At 38.1% G+C, this 24567-nt stretch overlaps 1 protein-coding gene across 30 annotated transcripts in view; it reads right to left on the bottom strand.

Annotated features, from left to right (window-relative positions):
- BAZ2B (bromodomain adjacent to zinc finger domain 2B) overlaps positions 1–24567 on the bottom strand; it is a 108639-nt gene that overhangs the window by 55770 nt on the left and 28302 nt on the right. For 29 of the 30 annotated variants that reach the window (XM_040703311.2, XM_040703306.2, XM_025152125.3 and 26 more), the window contains 2 exons: positions 23047–23089; positions 347–502 (listed from right to left, as the gene is read on the bottom strand). In XM_040703311.2, coding sequence (XP_040559245.1) covers positions 347–500 — 154 coding nt within the window. In that variant the 5' untranslated portion in view covers positions 501–502; positions 23047–23089. Of the gene's footprint in view, positions 1–346; positions 503–10265; positions 10542–23046; positions 23090–24567 lie in introns of those variants that run through there. The other variant, XM_025152120.3, reaches the window with a different exon arrangement.

Genomic DNA, 24567 nt, shown 5'->3' on the forward strand with positions numbered 1-24567 from the left:
ACTAATCAGCTAAGCCTGAAGGCTGAGAACACCATACATATTCAAGAAGCTGATTAGTGAACCTAAAATCTGAAAGTGGCACTGAGTCTGTTAGATCAGTTTGTAAAATGATCCCAATACCTTTGCAAATTGAAAAGTTTTTTCATGTTTAAAAGAGCTGATTTTAAATCACTTTGAACGTACTAAGTATATATAATGTACAAAATGTACTATTATATAATACAAATTTCCCTCCTCAAAATAATAAAAAAAGATCTGCGAGATCTTATATTTGACCCTGTAGTAATAATTTCAGTGTTAACAACAACTAAAATCACACTGCAGCATGTAATCGAGTTATTCTTACCACCCGTGTTGATTGTGGAACTCAACGACGCAGCTCCAGTGGTAAGGCCACTCTTGGAAACCGCAGAAGCTACAGAAGGTGTAGAAGACACTGGAGATGAAGCAGCTGCAGTTGAAGAGACTGATGACGACGTTAACCGCTCTCCAGACTCCATATCTAAAAAAAGAGACAAAGGTACAATTTCTACAGTGGGAAATCACAAGAACACTGACTACAGAAGTGCCTGCACTGACCGTGTCTCAGGAGCTGTACTCAGGCAGTTTCCTGCAAGACCTTCAGGTGAAATCTATACCACAGTCATCACAGGAACCCGGCACAACTGCAGCAGTAAGGAATTTACGCACTGCTGTTGAGAGCAACATCACATTTGAATCTGAATGCAGCACAGTAAAATCTGTAACATTAATTGTTGTCTCCAGTGCCCAGGAGAAGCCTTGTCAGAGCCTTGGGAGCGCGAGCAAGCCCTAGCTGCCCTGGCCAGCCACTCCACGCTATGTCCAGAAACTCCATGTAGACTTAGACCTGCACTGTCAGCCCCCACCTGAGTTAGGCTGCTGGGGCACCCCTCTGCCATCTGGTACCGCCGTGCCCATGCCTCCTGGCTACATCCCTCTTCTCAAGCTGTAACTTCCTGCCAGGCTCAAAACAACCCCCACCTTCTGCTGCTCTGAGGATACTACCAGAGGAAACTGAGGCCTGAACAATTCCTTTATTTTGTCCGGATCCTGCGACCAGCACCCTACTACAGTGTGTTCACATCCTGTGGGACTGCTCCCTGCTCAGGAAAAGCAGCGCTGCCATCCATCCCCTCAGCTCCCACCTCACCCCTCCTTGTGCAGGCCCTGAGAGGCCCTCAGCTTTGAAGAACCCAGTTAAGTCCATATAAAGTCCCTTAATTTGGAGAAAGACCTGGTTTTTATGATGGGATATTATAACAGCTTCTTCTTTTTCATCAGTGGATTCCTCATACAGAGCAAGGTGTTTTTATTTGTGCCATGAATTGCTCAAATCAAATGTTATCAGGCTTACTTAACTGAACATGTATCTGCATTTCAAGAAGAACGAGGAGTAGAACTAGAAATCATACCTGAGAAGTATTTTTCTAAATACTTTGAAATTTTAGACAAGTAAATGATGTCTAAGCACAGTAGCAGCTTATTCACCACAGTATCTGGCTCAATCCAGAGCCAGAACTGCCATCTTGAGTTTGAACTTCAACAGGACAGTTGGTCAGGATCAGTGTTAAGTAAGGTGCAGCAGGTATCTTCTTAGAGTTTCTTGATGATTTTAAGAGCAATGAGACTACGTGTAATTAACTCTCAACAGAGAAATTCCTGACAAACAGTTCCCACCCTAGAGTCACCCGGAGGTACAAGGCGCACCACCACTTCTCAGAGCTACCACTGGCAAGGAGAGGAGGGCAAGTTCTCAGCATCAGTCCAACAGCTCAATTTCACCTTTGAAAAACAGAACACCAAGTTCGATACGCCTAAGAAAAAGACGCTTTTTTTCTATTTTAGTCAGTAAAAAAGAAACGTGTTAAACAGTACTTCCAATCCACTGCTACGTTAAAATAGTGACTTTCCAAATACCCATTTGAAAAGGCAGCATAAAAGCTCTAGTTCTAGATAAAGATACAGCATCTTTGTTCTTCCACATCAGCACACTCGACTTTAAAAAGACAAAGGAAATACAAAAGCACTATTGCCACTGCAGTTACCATGAACTACTTATCACTGACGACTTCTATATGTGACTATTTCTATGGACTGAACAGTCCCTAAATTTGGTTTGTGCACAGAGCAGAAGTGTGAACTGCCATCAAAGGAACAAGAGCATGTCTCCTAGAACTGCCCATCTTTTACAAAACATAACAACCACTCTACAGAGAGAACTACTGCAAGACTTCGTTGTTTCTGTTCTTTACTCAAAGCAGAATTTTCATGAATCCAGCACAACTTATTCTAGCTGCAAATATTAAAAAAAAAACCCACAAACAAATAGTTACACTAACGGGGAAGAAAGTTGTGATACTTTAGAGAATATAACAGCTATGAAGTTTTACTTTATAGCAGTATTTATAATGGAAACATTTTCCTTCACGTAATTTTTGAAGGCAAAAAATTATTAAACATTCTAAATTTAAATTACTTAATCCAAGACACCTAACTACATACTTCTACAAATAAACATATTATGTAGTACATAAATACTTTAAATAAATACTTTGAATTTAAGAGGAAAAGAGCATTGTCCTGCAAATATAGTGAATATAATTTAGCTAGCCTGTGACTTCTACTCTCAGTGGAGGCAGGCCACTGAGTATCCTGCTCTTGCTGCGTGCCTTGAATGTTTTTATCATCCATTAGAATTCTTCCTAAGGATAGTAATTAATAGAAATATCCCTTCCAGAGTTTAAGCCAGAAGCATTTGCAAATACATGTGGTTACATGCTACAAAAAAAATACTTAGTATAGAGAGTTAATAAACAGATAAACGAAAATAAAGTACATTCTTAAGACGCTATGAATGACTGATTATTTAGTTAAGGTCAACAGGCAGCCTATTTACAGAAACCATAGGTTTTATTGCATTTCACTATTCACTGTTTTAAGTATGGCCACAGATAATTTATTCTATTAAAAAACAACATAAGAGAAATCAGAAGCACCGCAATGGCCTTACTGCAGCAATTGTTTGTAAAATGAAACTCGTTTCTAAGCTTCAGCCCACTGCATTCAGAATTCAGGACTGAAATTTTGTATTGGACAAAGAAATCCAAAGCTCCCTAATTTCTGCAAATAAATTTCTCATTCCTCATGTTGTGCATAATAATGCACTGTTAAAATAAATATTTTACCATCAAATACATTTCATAAGTAAGTACAGTTAGTAATCACCTATAAGCAATCAGCATTTGTACCACAAATGAGAAGATGTCATTGGTAAATCAAGCTTTTTTGTGTGTGTGTGTGTTTGTTTGCTTTTTTTGGCATGGTTTTGTTTGTTTTTGCATTATTCAGAGGGGTAAGTTGCCCGTTTCATTTGCGTGGTGGTATTTTCTTATGGGTTGCAGTTCCAACCTTTAATTAAGCTGCCTTTCTAAAGTTACGAATAGAGTAACTGGAATAGTGAAACTTGACAACTTTTGAATTGAATAAATGAAAGTCTTCCCAGACAAACATATTTCATACATATAAATATGTATTTCATATATTTTTCAAATTAAGTCCAATCTTAATTGTGTATAGTTTGTTAGTCCAAACCACAGCACATGGCTGATACAAAAACTATCTCCAAAAGTCGTTAGGCAGGATCAGCAATAGGTACACTGAAAACCTAATGCTTCCCGTAACTTTAAAGTTCATATGAGTTGCAACAGATACACACTCTTTTTAAGATTATCTTAGTGCATATTCCCAATCAATACTTACAAGAAATTTTCATGATTGCTCCTGAAATTCTCTTATTTGTGAAAGAGAAATTCAGTACGTAAATAGCAAACATTTTGTGTTTTCCCCTTCATGTCGTGCCTCCTGTCAGTCCCTCTAAAAGCTTTGCCCAGAATTCACTACAGTGAATATTTATCACTAAATTCAACTGAATCCACTGAAAAAGGAAAATAATACTTCACATGGGGAAAACAACGACAACAACAAAGGAAGCATGCACAGCTTTTCCCTAGAAAAATGTTGTCTCTTCTGGAGAAGCAGAATAAAACATCACTGTTGTTTAATAAAAATAGAATACCAAATGCAGTCAAATGTGTTAGTATTAGTTAGCTACAGTATGCACAGCACCTGGTACCTTACTGCCCTTCACTCTTCTAATACCAGGTCAAGTTCAAGCAGCAATAAAACAACTCGCAAGTGCATCAGAATCCACTGCAGTGTATTACTGCAACATCAAAAATAGTAACAACAATAGTAACAACAATAGTAACAACAATGACAGCTTTGCAAACATTTATTTTAGAACTTCTTATCCACCTGTAAGTCAACATACTAAAATCCACCTAAAAGCAAATTCAGGTACTAACCATGGTGTAACTGAGTCACATCTTGCCTGATGAAAACAGAAATTGAAAAGGTCATGTGTTACATTTCCAATGTTTTGGTTACCCAGCATTTACCTTTACTGTACTTAATATAGTTGATGATTGCCCTTGTTTTCTCCTATTTTACAAATAACTATTACAATCTATTACAATTTTTATTTAGAAATAAATCAATTTCAAACACTTTAACACATCTCATGATGCAAAAATACCAGGAGGCCTGTACAAATGGATGAAGAACTCCTGGACAAACAAACACAAAAAGGAAGTCTACAGAGGGTGGAAGCAAGGACAGGTAGCCTGAGAGAAATAGACAAATAGTCTAAGCCAGGGATTGGGTTAGGAAAGCTAAAACCCTCATGGAATTAAATCTGGACAAGGTCACCAAGGGCAACAAGAAAAGCTGGTATAGTTACTCCATTGATAAAAGGCAGATTAGGGAAAAATCATGGGCCCTCTCTGAAAAAAAAAAAAAAAAAAGGAAACCACAAGAGATTGTTTACTTGGGATATGGAAAAGGTCGAGGCATTCCTGGACATTCTTGCCCAAATCTTCAACAGCAAACAGCCTAGCCACACTGCCCAAGTTGGAGAGGACAAAAGCAGACACTGGGAGGAGAAAGAACTGCCCGCTACAGAAAATTGAGACTACCTAAGGAACACGAAGGTGTACAAGTCCACAGGACCTGATGAGATGCATCCGTGGGTCCTGAGGGAACTGGCAAATGAAGTTGCTAAGCTACTATTTGAGAAGTTGTGGCGTTCCACTGAAGTTCCCAATGACTGGAAAAGAGAAAACACAATGCCCATTTTTTAACAGGGAAAACAGAGAGAATTATAGACCAATCAGTTTCACCTATGTGCACAGCAAGATCATGCAGCAAATCATCATGGAATCATAGAATAGCCTGGGTTGAAAAGAACCTAGAAGACCATCTAGTTTCAACCCCTCTGCTATGTGCAGGGTCGCCAACCACCAGACCAGGCTGCCCAGAGCCACATCCAGCCTGGCCTTGAATGCCTCCAGGGATGGGGCATCCACAGCCTCCTCAGGCAACGTGTTCCAGTGCATCACCACCCTCTGGGTGAAAAACTTCCTCCTAATATCCTACCTAAACCTAAACCTTCCCTGTCCTGGAAACTATTTTAAGAAACATGGAAGTCAGAAAGGTGACTGATAACAGCCAACGTAGTTTCACTTAGCACAAGCCATGCATGACAAATTTGAAGGCCTTGAACAACAGGCTACAGCTTTGGTGGATAAGGAATGTACAAATGATGTTGTCTACGTGGACAACGCATTTGATGCTATCCTGTATGACAGGCTCATCTCTAAACTGGAGATGTGGACTGGACAGACGGACTACTCATTTGGTAAGGAATTGGCTAGAAGTGTTGCTGAAAGTGTTGCAGTCAACAGCACAGTGTTCAAGTGGAGACCTGTGAGAAGCAGCATTCCTCAGGGGTCAGTACTGGGACCAGTGCCAATTAACATTTTTGTCAGCAACAATCAGGACATTGTGACTGAGCATAGCAAGCTTGTCTGTGACACCAACTTGTGTGGTGTGGCTGATGCACTGGAAGGAAAGGGATGCTATCCAGAAAGATCTTGACAGGCTTGCAAGGGAGGCCTGTGAAAACATCATTAAGTTCAACAAAGCCAAGTGCAAGGTCCTCCACATGAGTGCAGTCTCAAACACACAGACAGGCTGATGGAGACTGGACTGAGTGCAGTGAGTAGAGGGCTCCTGTGAGCCCTCCCTCAACCTGCTGGCCGTGCTCTTTTTTAATGCTCCCCAGCATGCCCATGGCCTCACTGGCCACCAGGGCACATTGATAGCTCATGGCCAACCTATCGTCCACCGGGACCCCCAGGTCCTTCTCTGCAGAGCTCCTTTCCAGCAGGTCATCCCCTAACCTGTACTGTTGCACGCAGTTGTTTCTTCCCAGGTGCAAGACTCCACACTTGCTCTTGTTAAACCTCATCAGGTTCCTCCCTGCCCAACTCTCCAGCCTGTCCAGGTTCTGTTGAATGGCAGCACAGCCTTCCAGTGTGATGAAGATGCTGAATGAGACCAGACCCAGCACTGATCCCTGGGGAACATCGCTTGTTACAGGTGATATTTTTTGTTTCATAAACTTGTCTCTCTTCTAATAATTGTAGAAGTCCTAGATCTTGAATAAAATAAATAAAAATCCACAAACTTCCAGTTGATTTGTATTTAAGTGAGCTCTCTAAACAGCTGCACATTAGAACTAAATCAGCAGGGCAAGACAGAAGAGCAACCTATGCAGACTGAAGGTTAAAATAAATTCAGCAGTTTATATACAACACGCTAAGCTCGAACTTTCTTTAGGATCACGTAATGACACTTATTATTAGAGTCAATAAATAAGGTAAAGTATCTGAGGATTTTTAATACCACGTGACAAAAATCTATAATTTTCCAATCTATTTCAGTATTCTCCATGAGATTTCTTTTTTTTTAATTGCAGGTCTTGAATACAACATTACTCAAATTGGTATCTGGTGTTTGAAGCAAAATATCCATTAAACCTTACTTCAGGTTAAGGAAAACTCCTGAAACATAACACACTCTTTCTGTCAATAAAATTCTTTTAACCGAAACCCAGCATCTACTTTTCCTTTTTCCCCTTTTCCTTTATCTTTTTTTAATGCCGATGATTTTTATTCATCATCCTGCAGTAACAGCAGCAATGGAAAACAAAACTGCACAATACCTTGCAGCTTTTGTTAGAGTAAATTACATGATCATCACCGTGCATTTAGAGATTAGAAAATCTCTAAAATTATTCAGAAGCTTGTTGACAATTTCTTGTGATTTTATTGTGGTACTTCATACATTAACCATCACTCCACAGCAAAAATCTTGTCCTTTAAACTGGTTGTATTCTTCTTACCATACTTACACATGAACTCACACTACCCAGAAGTGCAATGTTTCTGCCTTTTGTTACCCCAAAAACTTACTTAGAGTTGCACAATGCCCTATCTCTGGGCCATCCTACCGTACCCCTCCAATTCCAGTTCAAAAGACATACTACTAAGCCAGCTCAAAGTCAGACTCAGCTGCAATCACAAGAGAGACAACAGAGCTTAAGGAAAACTTGCAAAGGAAATGCCCTGATGAATTTCCTATGTCAAAAGCTAACACAAGTTCATCTTTGCATTGTTAAAATTCAAGAGTTAAAAGTCATGCTTGTGTAAAACCTACCAGTGTTTTCTCTAACTGAACGTTGCTTCCTATATCTGAAGAATGACAGAGTGCATCAATATGAGCATTAATGTGGTCAAGCCCAATGCATCTGTTCTAACATACTTACACAAAAACTTTCCAGAGAACTCACTACAATCAACATATTTTGTACACCTGCTATTACTGTGCTTCCTGTTTAGAAAATGACTAGGCAGAGGAACGCCAATCCAAATGCATAAGATAAAGGAAATAGGTCCCCACAGCTCACTACTTCTGAGAATAAATGTTTTGAACTGCAAACCCAGATATCTACTTGAGTATGTGAACTCCACTGAAGTCCAAATAGCCTACTCAAATTTCATGGACAGTTCTTGACACAACTTTTAGAGAATGAAGACACACAGTATGGGATAACTTTGCACTGCAGTCCTAACCTTACACACACTACAAAATACATCATGTACTCAAAGAAACAGGAAGGACAAGAATGTTAATTCAAGTCCTTCCTTATCAGTGAAGCAGCCAGGATAAGACAGAGAAATGTTATCTACGTTTTCATGTTGACCCACACACATATGTAATTCTTCAGGAGCCTAGACCCAGTTTTAGAAGGAAGTACTCCATGCTACACCATGCACCAGTTTAAACTCACTTCACCATTGGAATCCACCTTCATTTCCAAAACGTCTTTGTTGTTGATCTTATTTGTTCATTGTTTCTTCCAGCTTTAAGGCACTGAGATCTCGAAATAAATGTGAACATTTAAGCAACAAGTCCACTGAAGTTTACTTGAAGAAACTAACTAGACGAAATAATAATGGGCTCTTAAGAAACAAAACCAAGCCTCAAGAGAGACCACAGAGGCCATTACCTTGTCAGCAGACCATCCTCGTCAACCTACTCACAGTACTATTCTTACAAATCACGCAGATGCCAATCTGGTGTTTCAATGTTATTTACACACTTAAAGGAAGTGATTAGAAACAGAAAACCTGACAGACTGCATTTCTGTTTCTACATACGGAATAGAAAGACGACAATAAAACATCCCTACTGGCCTCTACAAAAAGAAAATCAAATATGAGAATATATACTCAGATTTCAAGCGTCTAACAAAGGCACATACTAAACATTAACTTGTCCTCTGTTTAAAGCGTATTAGTTAAAATGCAGGACATCATTTAAGCTGTACAAGACATTGTTTTCTTGGCAAAGTTTGGCAAGTTCTTGAAGGTAAACTGATATGAAGTATTCTCATTAACTATTCCTTCAAAATGAAAAGGCACTCTAACAGCAACGTGGGACATCACAGTCACGTGCAACTAACAAGCAAGACTGCGCTTCTTTTCAAGCGGGAAGAAGGAAGCCAAAGGCAACTCCGCTGCCTGCAGCATTCACCTCAAGGGGATAGCACAAGAGGTGCACAGGGCCTGTGGCTGCTGTACACGTGCAGCTGGAGCAGCTGTATCCTGGGACCCAGGCTGTCCCCAGTGCTTCACAAAACCAACCTGCACGGAGAAGCGAACCATCAAAAACAGCTCCAGAAGTCATCAGCAATGTCCCTCCAGTTCCACAGCAAGTCCATTTTGTTAAGGAAGCTGGCATGAAGCCTGAAGCCAACAATTTCAGTTGTGAGACACCAAGCTCTGAGTTCATGAGCCTCTACAGTGGCCAAGCATGCCAAGAGATTAGTAAGAACAGGCAGGACGCTTTCACATCAGAATTCTAAGACACTGGGAAAAACTGTCAAGGGTTAAGAAAACCAGCTAGGCAGTGAGGGAGCAGAACATAGGGCATGCTCTGATGGACAAGAAATCCTTTGTATCAAACGCACAATATCATTTTAATACGAACATATATTGGAACTGCAGAATTTGACTTGGTACCCTTCCAAACACTGTTTAAAGAAGAACCACCTGCATTTGTGATTTTGGTACAGAACTACAAGAATGTTTTTCATGGTACATAACAATGCTCTTACAAATTCAATGCTATTAACACATTAACATTTTAAACCAGCTATATAATGATTTTGGACTCATTTAACGGAGTAAGACCAGAAGTGAACAGCAAGTCACTTTACAGAACGAATGTGAGCAAAATAAAACTGGACATGTACACATAGCTCTGCGCTCACACAGTACTCATCACAGAGAAATTTCTTGAAGAAAAATAGTCCTTATTGCTAATAAACAGAGAAACAACATGTCTTATACATTTAAGAAAGGTGAAAAAAGATGGTTTTATTTGATAACTAGGTTTATTTTAAACATGGAAAGGTTCCCTCTATGATAAAAGTAAATTATGAACATATATGATATATGTGCATTTTTGGTCACCGAGTTTGCCCAGTGAGCAATCAGTACAATCTTCCATGAAGTTAATGCTAGTTGCCTGTCCAATATCTAAATACATTTTCATGCTCAACTCCTGCAAATTTATTTTCTCATAGCTACTGCCAAATAAGCATCACAAAACAGCAGGATTGTCTTTCTTAGAAAAAAATAGAATTCTGATACTTAAAACTCCATATATTCTTTCCTCAATCTATAAACACTTCAAACTATTAACTTGGTCAGGGAGCACACAAAAGCATTGAAATCCTGGCATTACAGGAGAACAGACACAGAACATTAGCAGCTTACTGTGGATAGCAGTTTAATCAGGAAGTAGCCATTATCCTGTCGCTACAGAGCAGTGACAAGACTCCAAAACAAGCCGTGGTATTTTTTCCCCCTCAGTCAAGAAGGAAGAAAGCACAGGAGCTATTGTGCTCGAGCTTTGCTGAGCCCAAAAGGTCGGCAGATGTCTGTTGTCAAAAGCTGCCCTGAAAACAAAATTCAAGCAAGCATTTCCAAAGCTGTATTTGAGGAAGCATCTAAAACCTACCACAACCTCCCTCTGTGCTACACACAAAACATGGCTGTCTTACTCAGAGATTAGCAATTATTGTAATGAGATACTGTCAGAGAGGGTCAAACAGTACTTCCTGCAGTTTACACATCTTGATTTCCTGGTAAACAAACTGGAAGGCAGGTGGAGCACTCCGACCATCAGTGAGCACGCACGCTCACACTGCCATCAGCCGGCCGGGCTGAACTACGTGGTGTTAATAAACAGCGTGTTGGTCGTACTGTAATTACATGAGTCGACACGGCATCCAAATGTAAAAGCAACTCTGACCCGTGACAGAAATGCTTTCCACCATGTTAGATCACTACCAGCTCTGTACCTTGTTGGATTCTTTTCTAAGCCAAACCAAAGAAAAAGAACCATTTTACTTTTCTTTTAAATTACACATGTGTGCACATAGGCAACAAAAGCTGCTGAATCACACCTGGAACAACTGAAACAAGAAAACAAATCCTAATCACTCAACGCTAAAGCGCTGATCTCAAAAAGCATCTACTTATAACATTCATAAATTATCAAAATCAACTATCTGAATATAATTCTAAAAGAACAACTCCACGACAACTTTTAGCTGCTCAACACCGTTCTCCTCTGCACAAAAATTAATCATGTTTCTCTCTACCTAGAACATTCCAAAACATTAAGTTCAACAAACTCAAATAAATGAAGAAAGAAACAGACTACAGTAGAACTTCAGAAGGCATAGGCTGCTATGAAAACCTCAAAGCAAAACCAGTCCTCTCCAAAAAACAATACAGAAAATGCACACAGAAATCCACCCTGAGACTTGTGAAAGAAACAGCATGCCGCACCTAGGTGACTTCAGCCAACCAACAGGAGATGGAGCTCATTTATGCAGCAAATAGAATGAGTTTATTATGTAGCAGGTGGATGCAACTGAAACTGCCAAAGTGACCCAAAGAGCACAAGGGTAGCACATAGCAAAACAGATCATTCACATAAACCAAACTAAGAAGTAATTATCCAACTTGGCAGCATTAAGTAACAACTAGGGAGTACAGCAGTGTGACGTGTCTGAGGAAACTAAACCAGGAACGTAACAACCAAGAAGTCTCTAATAATGATGTTATAAATGCATCACAGTCATTATTCACAAGCTACCAAAGGAACACTATGAGGGAAAAAAAAAAAAACAAAAACACAGAAAGCATTACTGGAAAGACAACAAATTGCCAGCTCTGCTGCTGAAGAGTAACTTGTGCCAGTGAAGGAGTTGTATTGCCATTACGATCTCCCAAATAAGCTAAGATACATTACCAACAGTGATCTCTGCAAACAAGGCAACACCCAAAGCAGGATATCAGTGAACCCTGCTTGTTACAGATCTAATTAGTACAGACACAATTTCCTAATACAACACTAGAACATACTTCATTCCCAAAACCGAATCAAAATATCAGCATTTGGCTTTGTCCGCTTTGCTACTATTATGCACTTGACAAAAAAAAAAGTGGTCTTGTTGAACTATATGCAGTACTTCTGAAGGAAGCGTAGAAATTCAAACTCAGACATCAATTTAAAGCCTCAATCAGGGAATTATCCCTTCCAGAACTCTGCAAACTAAAAAACAGCCACTATCAATTTGAGCCTTGCATGTACAGTAGTTCTGCATGCTCAAATACTACCTTATAGAAGATAGTTTTTCTAAAATTATTTTAATCCATATTACTCATAACACACACACACACAAAAAAAAATTATGTGTAACAGCTGTTTTACTTGGAGATAGCAATGGAGAAGAGGCAGACAAGGAGACAAAACACGCCATTGGAAACAGCAAAACAAAGTCTGTATTTACTTTCTGAACTCCAGCTTTAATACAGAAACTACATATACATAACAACCACCACTATATCTCCATCAGTCAGCAAGAATGATAAATAAGCAATCATTGCTCTCTGGAATTTTATAGGTCACTAAAATACCGGTTCTCACTTCAGCTCCATGACCAAATCATCATGTTTACAGAAGAGTCCTAATAGGATACTGAAACATATGATAAAAGAAATCACCGCTCCAACTACGTTGGAAGTATGCATTAGCACCTGACTTCACAAAACTGCACATCACCAGTCTGTGAAGCCCAACAGAACAGATACTGTCTTTCAAGGAGGTTTAAATATATATATTTTTTCCACATAGCACATTCTAGCTACAGAAATAGGTATTGATTTTTTTCAAAAACCATTAAGTACAGTAACAGCAAGTAAAGTTTTTTTTTTTTTTTTTATTGGTACTCCTAACACTGCCTAAGGAGATTTATGCTATGGACATTAAGGGAATTCCATTTTTTTCTTTTAAGAAACATCAAGAGCTTCTTGCAGAGGCATGTGTTCTGTCATGAAAGCTATGACTCCTGTCAAAGGGATTTTAAATGCTAATGGTACCACCACTGACTACAAGAATCATCTCAAAACTGTATCTGAAAGTAATTATCTAACCAAGCAGACATTTGATCCCATCTATAACCCCAGAACTGTGTCACTGTAGTAGTTTCTGGTAGTTCTACTTTAAAACAAATTATGCTATAAAATGTCATAGTTCATCCTGTGATAAAGGAAAGGAAAAAGTTAAGCCATGAACGCTGCTTATAAACTGCCCGAGAGAAGAACAGATAGAAACCTTTACTGAACGCCAATAAAGCCAGAGAACTCTTTTCCATCACACCCCAGACATCAAAATTGCTGTAAGAACTACGTATTACTTCACAACACATCCTAAAAATAGTAAATATTTATGAATATAGAAACAAGACCTAAATTCTAGTATCACCTATAAACACAATCTGCAGTAATGGCTTTGGAGAGCAGAAACTTCTCGCACTCATCTCTGTAGAGCACTTAATCAATAAACTAATTCCTGAAAGTTTCACAGACCATACTGTTCTATCTTTTCCTTCTGACAATTTTAGGTGGAATCCTTTGACACTAGCTGCATAGATGACTGAAACAAATGACAGGACAACAGGGATAGTTGATTACTTTCAGAAATAGTTTTCTGGAGTATGACAAGTTTTAAATCATCATCTTCCTCAAGAAAACAAGTTAATAAAAATCATCCCCAACCAAGCTACAAAAGGTAAGAAAAATACCTTTCCTCCCCCAACCTGTCCTGTGCTGAAAGCCTCAAGCACCTCTTACTATGAAGAGCCCCTCACACAATCACATATGGAAGTAGCCTTCACTGTGTCCCTCAGAGATTCTGGCTGCATTCAAAAGCCCCTGTACCATTTTATCCCATACATGCTACTGCACAAAGAGCGTTCCTGGGTTCCATTAATTCACAGCATAACATCAGATGAAACTGTACTCCACATTCAAAAAAACCATCAAGATGCAGCAAGAGTCAGATAATCTACTTTCAATTAGTTTCTCACTCACCACCAAGAAAACCAAACAAACCAATCTTTCCAAAGCCAACAGTTGATGCTAAGTAATCTGCATTCTTACTCTGGACATAGCCCTACCAAAGGAAAAGGTCAGGAAGAGGCTCTCCTTCTCAGGGGAAGAGCCGGGTAGAAACTTGCTCTTTGTTCTACCTCCTCTATATTCGGGTCACATACATTGCTCTATTACTTGTGATTTAGCTTCATTTTAAGAACCCTTCCATTCTCATTATTTACCAAACACATGGACACTTCAGCTAGCATTTTCAATGCTAAAATGGTATCTTGGAATTGGAATAAACACAATAGCTACCACAGAGCAACCATTCAGAAACAGACACAGACACATTATACCATGATTAATCGTATCTCTAAAAAAATTCTAATAAGAACAGATTTGCTTAAATGCACGTAAAAGACACTCAAATGAAAACCCAGGAAACTGCCATCTATCCTTTCTGTTACTAGTGTCCAAAAACCTTCTTCATGCTGGCTCATTACCCAGAACTAGACATAAAATAGTCAAAATTCACTAGCATGTCATACATTCCCTAATAGATTCTGACCCCAATAAGTTGATATATAGAACAAATACTGAAAAGGCATAAAAAATATATCCAAATTAATTACCTTGATACATTTTAATTGTCCTGCACCAATGCCTTCTTCTCAAGTGTTCCCTTAGTTTGCATACTGTTTATTAAAGTACAGAGCATTTCGCTAGCTAAAGAAAGTGAAGTCCATCTTAAGAATCCAGTTGCACTACATACCAAAACATATCGTTCCAGAACAAAGCTGATTCATCTTCCTGTAAGCACAGTTTTTCAATTTAGTATTTTAATGGAACATACTGAAGAATGTCAAGACTCAAGCTTGAAGAGATCTGACTGAGATAATGCTTATTTCAGTGTTGAATATAATAGATGATATTAGTATCAGCTGTTTAAAAACGCATCACAGAGACTAATATTCTTACCTTAAGCTTTTATCTTTGGTATGGTAAACTCATTGTTAACTGTTACTTAGTCAAACTGAAGGTCTTCGGGAAGAGATTGCATAGGTTGCAAATGTAGCAAAAAAAAATGCACAAAGAAAAGGGGGAGAATAAATTGCAGTTTTCCATTAAGAATTTCCATTAAAAGTTTATTGAGAAAATGCAATATAAAATCACCTTGAAAATATTAAGGTTTTTTTTGTAAATTTTAAATAGGAAAAAGTAACTAAAAATACATATTCTTTAATTTTTTTATCATCATAATATCACAGACACACAGAGCCTCTGAGAATACAATATTCATTTTGCTGCAGAAGAACAGACATTGCATAACAATGAGATTTGCTAATGAAATCAGCCATCAACCTGGAATACATATGTATTAAACCAAGACCTCAGTGTCATTTTCTTTTTGCATCATTTGTTCTCTCTCTCATTTTTCCTCGACCTTTCACTACTTTGTCTTCCTTGTTTCACTGCTTCATGTACAGCAATACGATATTTTGTTAATACTATGTGTAACACTTCTCATTTAACAATTTTTTTTTTTTTTGCTAAGCACAGATGCTAATTGCATAGGTCCTAACATCACTGCTAATGCACTCTTGAAAGAAAAATCAATGGATGCTAAAGAGACAAAGGAGTTTTACTTCTAGGTAAAACTGCAGGAATATCTAATACAAACTGGGTGTCACTTGGAGCAGCTAAAGCTGTATACCAATTAATACGTGGAGGAACACGTTTTTAAAAATTTCCATTGTATTTATGCAATGATTAAACATGAACAGAAGTTGGAATTCTGACATGAACAGAGATTCAACTGCTCTGCATGAACATGCAAAATTATCATGCAAACGAGTAAAACAATCCAACAAGCTCAGCAACAGCGCGTATAAGCACAGATTGTACATACCAGTGAAGCAAAACAAGTTAGTGAAAACAGGTGAGTGCTGAATGCAATTTTTTATTCAGAGCTGACCACAGAAAGATTAAAACACAACAAAAGACATTTTTCTCTGATGGTACTATTATGGTATTTTGGTTCTGAGGATAAAAGCTGCTTTACACGTCATAGATACAAAGCAACCTGTTCACACCACTAGCTCCAAGATTATCAGAATTGTTTTGAATTTACTCAAATGCTATGTAAATTAGTATGTATTCCACTGATTTAATTCACTGTTCTCATTTTATAGTGTTTTAACTGAAATACTACAAATAATATATTGATACCATCATGCTACTACCAAGTTAGCACTATTCTCAATAAGCTCCAAAGTCATATCAACAACTAAAAAAGAAATTTAAAAAAAAATCAACTTGCTGTCCTGTTTGGTAAATTGAAAAAAGGTAAAAACAACAAACACTCCAAAGCTCCACTCCAATTCCATAAAGACAAATAACCAATTAGTCCCTGTTAGCATACCAAAAGCTGCACAAATAGCATAAAGAGCTCCTCTGGAATAGTCTGTGTAGGAGACTTGTAGTCCTTGTAAAAAACCCTCAAAAAAAAAAAAAAAAGGCACAAACAATCACTGAACAATTGAGGAGAAATAATGAAATGATAAAACATCTGAAAACAGGCAAACGGGCAGAAGTGCCTCTGAAACCAGTCACATCAGATCATTGCTTCACAACCCAGGAAGAACATAGTTGGGTTAGCTGACATAACAAGATAAGTAATAGAAAGTGTAAGACTTTCACTAACAGTCACCCATGTAATCAATACCTGAAGGCATATAACAGAACTGTATTTTTCCTCTGATTTCTGTCATTTTTAAAGATATACCACTATATAGTATGAACATCCAGGTACATGTCATACGAAGCTTTATTACCCTTAACTGTGCATTACCATGTTCTAATAAAAAGACAAATGAAGACTATTTTGGATGACAAATTATCAAACGTACTTCAGTTTTGATTACAGAGCATTTGCCTTTCTGCAGAAAAGCCATACATGCTGTATCTCTAATAGACAAAGACACAGTTAATTATAGTGGGTTTATCCTCAAGAGCAAATACTGTATAACTTCCAGACACTGAAAGAGAGAAATTCCAATGCAATAACCTCGATCACTCAAAGTACTGGGTCACTTTCATCTGTGATGAACAGTAACTGCTTCCTATAACTTTAGTCAAGTAGGTTAAAGAGTACTGCTAACAGGTGATAGCTGTGTAATGCTTGCACTTTGAATGGTGACTTATTACCCTTTAACATAGGTCAACCAACCACTTGAGCACTCTTTCTGCAAGACGTTATAGGCTTTTGAGGCTGTATTCTACTTCAAGTGAGATCAATACATCTACGAGGAATCTATCCAGCACATATAGACCATAAGGAGATTACATCCTCTAACATTTCTCTGTATTTATTCAAATGAGTAACTGAGAAAACAAAGATACTCTAAGATAACCACATCTACTGTACATATGACATGTGATTCTGGTATGTAACTGTTTATGCTAGGCAATCAGGCATATGTCATACAACATCAAACTTCATAACTTACCACAGAAGTAAATAATAGCAATGACAATATAGAAACCAGTTACTCTACAGATAAAAGTGAATTCATTATTCTCTAAGAACATACTCAACCTCATACATATAAGTGAAGATTAGAATGCAGACAAAACCACAGCAAAAGCATGCAGAATCAGATGCTGCACAGTGCTAAAAGACAGATGAATATTTATCAAAGAAAAATATGAATTCACAAGAGACTGGAATTATAAACCATATTTATCTTCTCCAAACTAACCAGAAATAGCTTCTTCAATATACAGAGTAAAAATCTGTATTTTACTGAGATAAATCACACAGATACAGACAAAATATAAACAATCTAAAGTTTAACAGTGTCCAGTTTATTGCATTTCTTTCTGTGGCTTAAAATCATATTCAAGAGAATTAATTTCTGTGCTATTTTAATATTGTTTGCTATACTAGCAGTTGTATACACACGTGTATGTCTTTATTATAAGCTGAGTGAAAAGCTATTTTTAGGCCTTCATGCACATAACCTGCAAAGCTTATTTAAAATCTAGTAATAAAGCAAGCTGATCCTTTCTTCCTAATGGAATACCACAAATTGCACTGAATTACAATGACTTATTTATCGACTCAGAGAGAACAAAAGTAGAGGACAATTTATTAAAACAAAAGAGGAAATCCTGAACGCTACAAAGTAACTGCCTGTGTGCTGAGCTGCTCAACAAAAACATCTATGATCTTCCAGAGCTGCCATTTTTCTTCCTTGACAAAGACTCCATCTGCCAGAGCCATTTACAGCTTCAGAGTCAGAAAATCAACCATTCTGCAAGTCTGCTTTCACCTTGACATCCCCCCTGTAATACATCTGAAACAGATCACATATAAGCTTTCTACAAGCTCTAAGCCTATGCTTTAATCAACTGATGTGCATTTAAGCCATGCTCTAACTTACCATTTTTACTTGCTCTGAATCGTGCAAGGATATTTAAACTCTAATTTATACACCCTGTTGTTGTGCTTGTTTTAAATTAATTACTTGTGAAGAAACTAAAAAGAAAATCCTTCAAATTCAAACAGAACATGTATATCAGTTAAAAAATATCTGATTTTAAAATGTATGTTTACACAACATACATGCACACAACCTCAAATTAGATTTTCCCAAATAAACAAAACCCACCTAATAAGATCCTTATTATGAGACCATCATGCAGAATAACCTATCACAGTTTAACTGAAATCAACAGAACTACATTATCTACATCAGCCCTATATCTCCTAACCTACACGCAACTGGTTTTAACCCAAAAAAATTCCCAGGTTAGAGTTGGAACAAAAAAGGAAAGAGAGCCCTTGCTTTACTGAACAAAAAGCCAGAGATAAAAATGACTCGTCAGGTACTTTTTTTTATTTACACACACACCCCAAAACATAAGAGCACAGAATCACAGCATTGCTCAGGTTGGAAAAGACCTTAAACATCACCAAGCCCAATCACAACCTAACCAAACTATCCTAACTCTAACAACCTTCTGCTAAATCATGCTAAATCTGCTAAATATACATCCTATCAGCTGGCCTGTCAAAATGCTACTTTAGAAGAAGTACTCCTTTGCTAGCATCTCTTGAGTCTTGAAATTCAGGTAGATGTTGGTTCTCTAAGTTATTGTTAAACCTCCAAATTCACAGCTTGATTTTGCAGTGAAACCGTTCCGTACACACATACTTATGTGTGTTAAAGGTGCACTACTGCCACGTGAACCTTCAATACAGTAAATACATGGTAGCAAAATATGTGAGCACTAGACAAAGCTTGCAAGCAGCTTCATGACAACTTACATCATAATCCCTGTAAAGTACATATTGCACAGGCTTAACTTTAACTCACATCCTTTCTTCCCACTGTCTATTGTCTTTACCTGTCACATAATAGCACCAGCCACTCAAATTGCATGTTTTATTTCTCTGCTAATCTATCTGCACTCTGCCCACCATTCACCTTTGTTCACATGGCTTTTAATATTCAAAGCATAAACTCAGTTGAGGACAAGAACATTTTCTAAACTCATACAGAAAAAAATGTCCTTTAATCACCCAAAAATATTGCCCCCCAGAATTTCCTTTGCTAAATCACAGAAGAACTGGGGTAGACTGCAGGACCGGGCTGAAGCAATTTGGGCGTTACCTTTTGTTCTTGTCTTAGAAGTGCTAGGAATAGATACTCATGGATACACAATGACAATGTTTATTTTATGACTTAGGGGTATTTTACCTGACACTCTCATATCATCTCTCTCACTCAAAAAACAACAAAAAAGAAACAAACAAACAAACAAAAAAAAAAACCAACCTTGTTCCATTCTCCAGCTGCTACCAATATACATTTCAGGTGTTTCTTATCTCATCTGCAATTCAACTTCCCCCACCCTCCTCATTACTGCTAGTTAATTGCTCAGTTTTTCTAGTGATAAAATGGGTTGGCAAGCTATACAATACAAGGGTGCTATAGCATGTAAGAGACTTGACTCAGGTCATATACAGACCTATACTTCATTCTTCCCTAATTGTTGGAGCTAAGAGTCAAACATGAATAAGAGCACCATGCTGCATCTAAATTTAAGATAGAGGTTCCAAATCAGGGAATGGTGGCCCAAGAGAAAAACAGAGGAACACACCTTTGAGAGGCAGCAGTACAAAGAAGCCAATGCAGCAGAGCTAAGAAAACAGTCAGAATAACGTATTTAGACATTGCCAAATCTGATGGACAGCACCGCACTAGGAAAGTTCTTACTAAAGATACAATTGAGCAGTAGAAAAACAGGAGTCACTCACTGCTCGAAATCCAAACCACTCTGTCTTACAACAACTGTCTTCCATTATATAGTCCCTGCTAGGAAGCACTGACTTAATTCCTTGGTATTACTGCCTCTTTACTACTTTCTTTCTCTGTCAAAAAATCCGAGGGATACAAAAGTAAAAAACAAAAAACAAACAAAACAACAACAACAAAAAGGAACTTTTTATAATTTAAGACATGGAAAGAGTCATAAAAGATTTGAGATAGGAAATAATTTCTAAACAATTTCTAGAGGCAGCATGATCCAACCTCCTGCTTAAAGCATGGTTATCTTTGAAGTTAGATCAAGTTGTTCAGAGATTTGTCCAATAAAACGATGTATAAATTTTGCAGGCTCTCTGAACCCTCATTTCAGCATCTGATCATTTTCATTCTGAGCAATTTTTCCTTTTCTATCTAATCAAATTTTCATATAATTTGTCTTTTGCCTTTTCTCCTTTCATTCTCTGCTTCCAAGAGGAAACTGACTTGCCTTCTCTCTAACACCATTTATGCAATTGAAGATAACAGCAGATTCCCTACCCTCCTCAAGGCTGGCTGAACAAACTCAGTTCTCAGCCATTTGTAAAATGTCTTGTCCTCTGTTCTTGGTGGCCCACCTAACATACTATGCTACTCTTGTATATTGAAGACCAAAATGAGGAACATTCTATATCACAGAATCATTAAGACTGGAAAAGAACTCTGAGATCATCTAGTCCATTCCCACTAACCCTGTCCCTTAGTCTCCACACCTCCAGGAACAGTGACTCCCCCACCTCCTTGGTCAGCCTGTGCCAGTGCCTGATCACTCTTTGGAGAAGAAATGATTCACCCAATCTGACCTTCCCCTGGCACAACATGAGGACATCACCTCTCATCCTATCACTGTTACCTGGCAGCAGAGGCCAGCCCCCACCTTGCCACAACCTCCTGTCAGGAGCTGTAGGTGGCTATGAGGTCTCCCCTGAGATTCTTCTTCTCCAGACTGAACAATTCCAATTCCCTCAGCCACATCCCATAGGAATGTGCTCCAGATCCCTCACCAGCTTCATTGCCTTTCTCTGGACACACTCCATGGCCTCAATGTCTTTCTGGTAGAGGGATCCAGAACACAACACTCAAGGTGTGGCCTCACCAGTACCAGTAAAGAAGGACAATCACCTCCCTGCTCCTGCTGGCTGCACTATTTCTAATACAAATCAAGATGCCGTTGGCCTTCTTGGCCACCTGGACACACTGCTGGCTCAAATTCAACCACTGTCTCAGCTACCGCCTCCAGATACTTTTCATCCATGCAGCTTTCCATCCACTCTACTCCAAGCCAGTAGCATTGCATAGCTTTATTGTGACCAAAGTACAGGACCCAGCATTTGGTCTTGCTGAATCTCATATAGTTGGCTTCAGCCCATCTATCAGCCTGTCCGTATCCCTCTGTAGGGCTTTCCTACCCTCAGGGAGATGAACACTTCACTCCAACTTGGTGTCATCTGCAAACTTGGTGAGAATGAGACGTGGTCTCATAGAGGTGAAATGGGATGGTGGGAGTGACTTCACTCAGTGGCTGCCTATACTCATACCAACGTACCCCATGATACAGCAGGCCTACTTTGCTGCAAAGGTGAATGGCTGACTCATGTTCATCTCACTGTCTACCAAAACCCCACTGACCCTTCTGCAACATGGTTTTTGACCAACTGCTCCTGTCTGTCCTGTTACTATTACTCATAAATTGTTTAAAAGAATTAGTAAATAGTTTCTGGAATAACAATTCCACAAGTAATGGAAGATACAAGCCACAGTAAAAACTGAGGATAAGGCAAGGAAGGCATTGCATCATTCACACATGGCTGAAAAGATGTTGATCAGCACATTGCTCCAAGATAAAAAAAAACTCTCCTGTTTTCACATCAGTTTCTCACTAATCACTCATCTATGCTCCTCCAGTTGTTAAGTTTCTTTTAAACTCTTTTAAGCTCTTTTTTTTTTTCTTTAAGGATCCTCGTTACCTTCTCAGTTTTGACATACCTGATCCTACATTTTCAAGTTTTCTTTATTAAGAAATTTATTAAGACTTACTACTTCCCCTGAAAAAAAAAAATATTATTTTCATCTAAGGATTTTTATGATCTCAAGAGTATATTGAAGTATCAAATGATTCACAGTAATATGATGAACTGTAATAACACACACACAAAAACCGTGCTGGTCCTCTGTCCATGTAACCCTTACCCAGACAGGACTTTCAGAAGCTTGCCTGTGCTGAGTTGGTGAAGCCCTACTGAAAACAGCTTTGTCACAATAACAAGAGCAATAGCATTCAGATTAGCTACCAAGAGAAAAATCACTGAACACCTTTGCCGAAGATAATGCCGAAATGTACAAAAATGTACTGACTTGCAACTGGAAATTATCCCAGTAATAGCTGACTTCTCAAACTAAGCATTTCAATTAGAACTAGTTCATTAGGGTTCCAAAGTTTAATTATAATTATTTACCATCTCCCACAAGCAGAGAAAATCCTACATTAAAGTAATCACTCACCTTTATAGTGCTATCATGGTGCTGATTAAAGACTTACCCAATGGTAAAAACTGAAGTCACAGAAGTAATTGCACATGTGGACTAAATATCTAAGAGATTTAGTTAAGCCATTACTTCACTCCTTGCTGAATCAGGACCTACATGCAGAACCGGGCACTACACATCTTCCTTTTCCCTATGTGTAACTGATGCTTCCCAGAAAATTATCAGAATGCTTAATGCTGTGGCATACTTACTGTGACAAATGTGTTCAGTTCTGTGACATCGCTGTTTTGTGAGCTGCAAAACATAAAACAATTAACGATCAGCACAGTCATCCCTTCATCAAGTAACTTTTATATTAAAAAAAAAGACATTAAATAGAACATTAAGATTTCTCAAAAAAGAAGACTGTAAAATTAATTTCCAGCACACTGAAAACACCGTAATTATCGCACATTCCCAAATATGAAGCCATTAAAACAAGAATACTTTAAAGCAAGTATTATGTAATCATACCTTTTGGGTTGCAATTAGATGTTCAAACATGCGTACCCATTTTAAACTTTCTGAACTGCAAAAAGGATTGTGTGTCTTAAAATGCAAACAGGATTCTGGCCTCCCTGAAATCAATGGACATTTCCAATTTTGTTTATATGGAAGCAGTATTTTTCACATTACTGAGTTTCTTTGGCACAAGCATTTCAAATTCTGTTCATGACATGAAAATTCAGAAGCACCCCTATGTCAGTACAAAACCCACACATATCACTGACAAATTAAAACTAAAAATAATTTTTGAAGACTTAAATTGCTTTCTTCCTGAATTTTCTTTCTTCTACTGGGTAAGTCATTTTTTTCTACAAAGTTCTTTTTTTTTTTTCCCCTCCCCCTTCTATTTCCTGTGCAGCATGTAACAGTTGCAACATTTGGAATACAAACATTTCAGGAAAACATTACTAGCCATAGTAGCAAAAAATGCCATATTGCTGGGGTTTTCCAGTGTTTGCTTTTATTCCCAAGGAAGCCAAGTAATAAGACTCCGAGAAATTTTGCACATACTGGTAATACAAATCTAGTAGGTGAGTGGCAGTACAAAGCTTGCAGATGTTCTCTTCACCCACTGATCTTTTAGAGAGCTAAAGATAAGCTAGGTAAAAATTTAAATCTAGTAGATAATTCTATCAACAGCTATGCTTTATTATTATTATTTTTATTTCATTTTTAATTACAACCTGTAAGCATGTTGAGCACTGAAATCAAAAAATGTTTTTCCATTTGTTATGGCCACTACTGTAAAACAGCACTCCTGGGCCTCCTGGGAAAAGAGCATTTATTTTTCTCCCTTGTTAAAGGATAGCCAGGAACAAACCATTCATCTAATGGCTGGGGCAACATAATGACACTACACGGGAAGGAAATCACATTTGTTCTTCCAAAGAGAGATCAAAACATTACTGCTTCCTTTCTCTACTTTACTGCCATGCTTTGGCAACACAAAAAAATGTACTGGACCAGAAAAAAAGAAAAGAAAGAAACTGATGGAAGAGGATCTGACACAGTAACTACACCTCATAAGAACCAGGGAAAAAGCATTTGACAGAAGAAAAGGTTAAGAAGGTCTGTGTTTTTCTACATTCTCAACTACTCTGTTGAGTGGCTGAACCCTGAACTTTCCTTCATGAAGTACAAAAAGTCCCAGAAGATCCTATGATTCTATGTGGTAAGTAAGGTCACTGTACTGCATGAAGCATTCCAAACAGCTTCCTACTGAACAA

This window comes from Gallus gallus, chromosome 7, assembly GCF_016699485.2.
Source record: "Gallus gallus isolate bGalGal1 chromosome 7, bGalGal1.mat.broiler.GRCg7b, whole genome shotgun sequence".
NCBI classification, from domain to species: domain Eukaryota; kingdom Metazoa; phylum Chordata; class Aves; order Galliformes; family Phasianidae; genus Gallus; species Gallus gallus.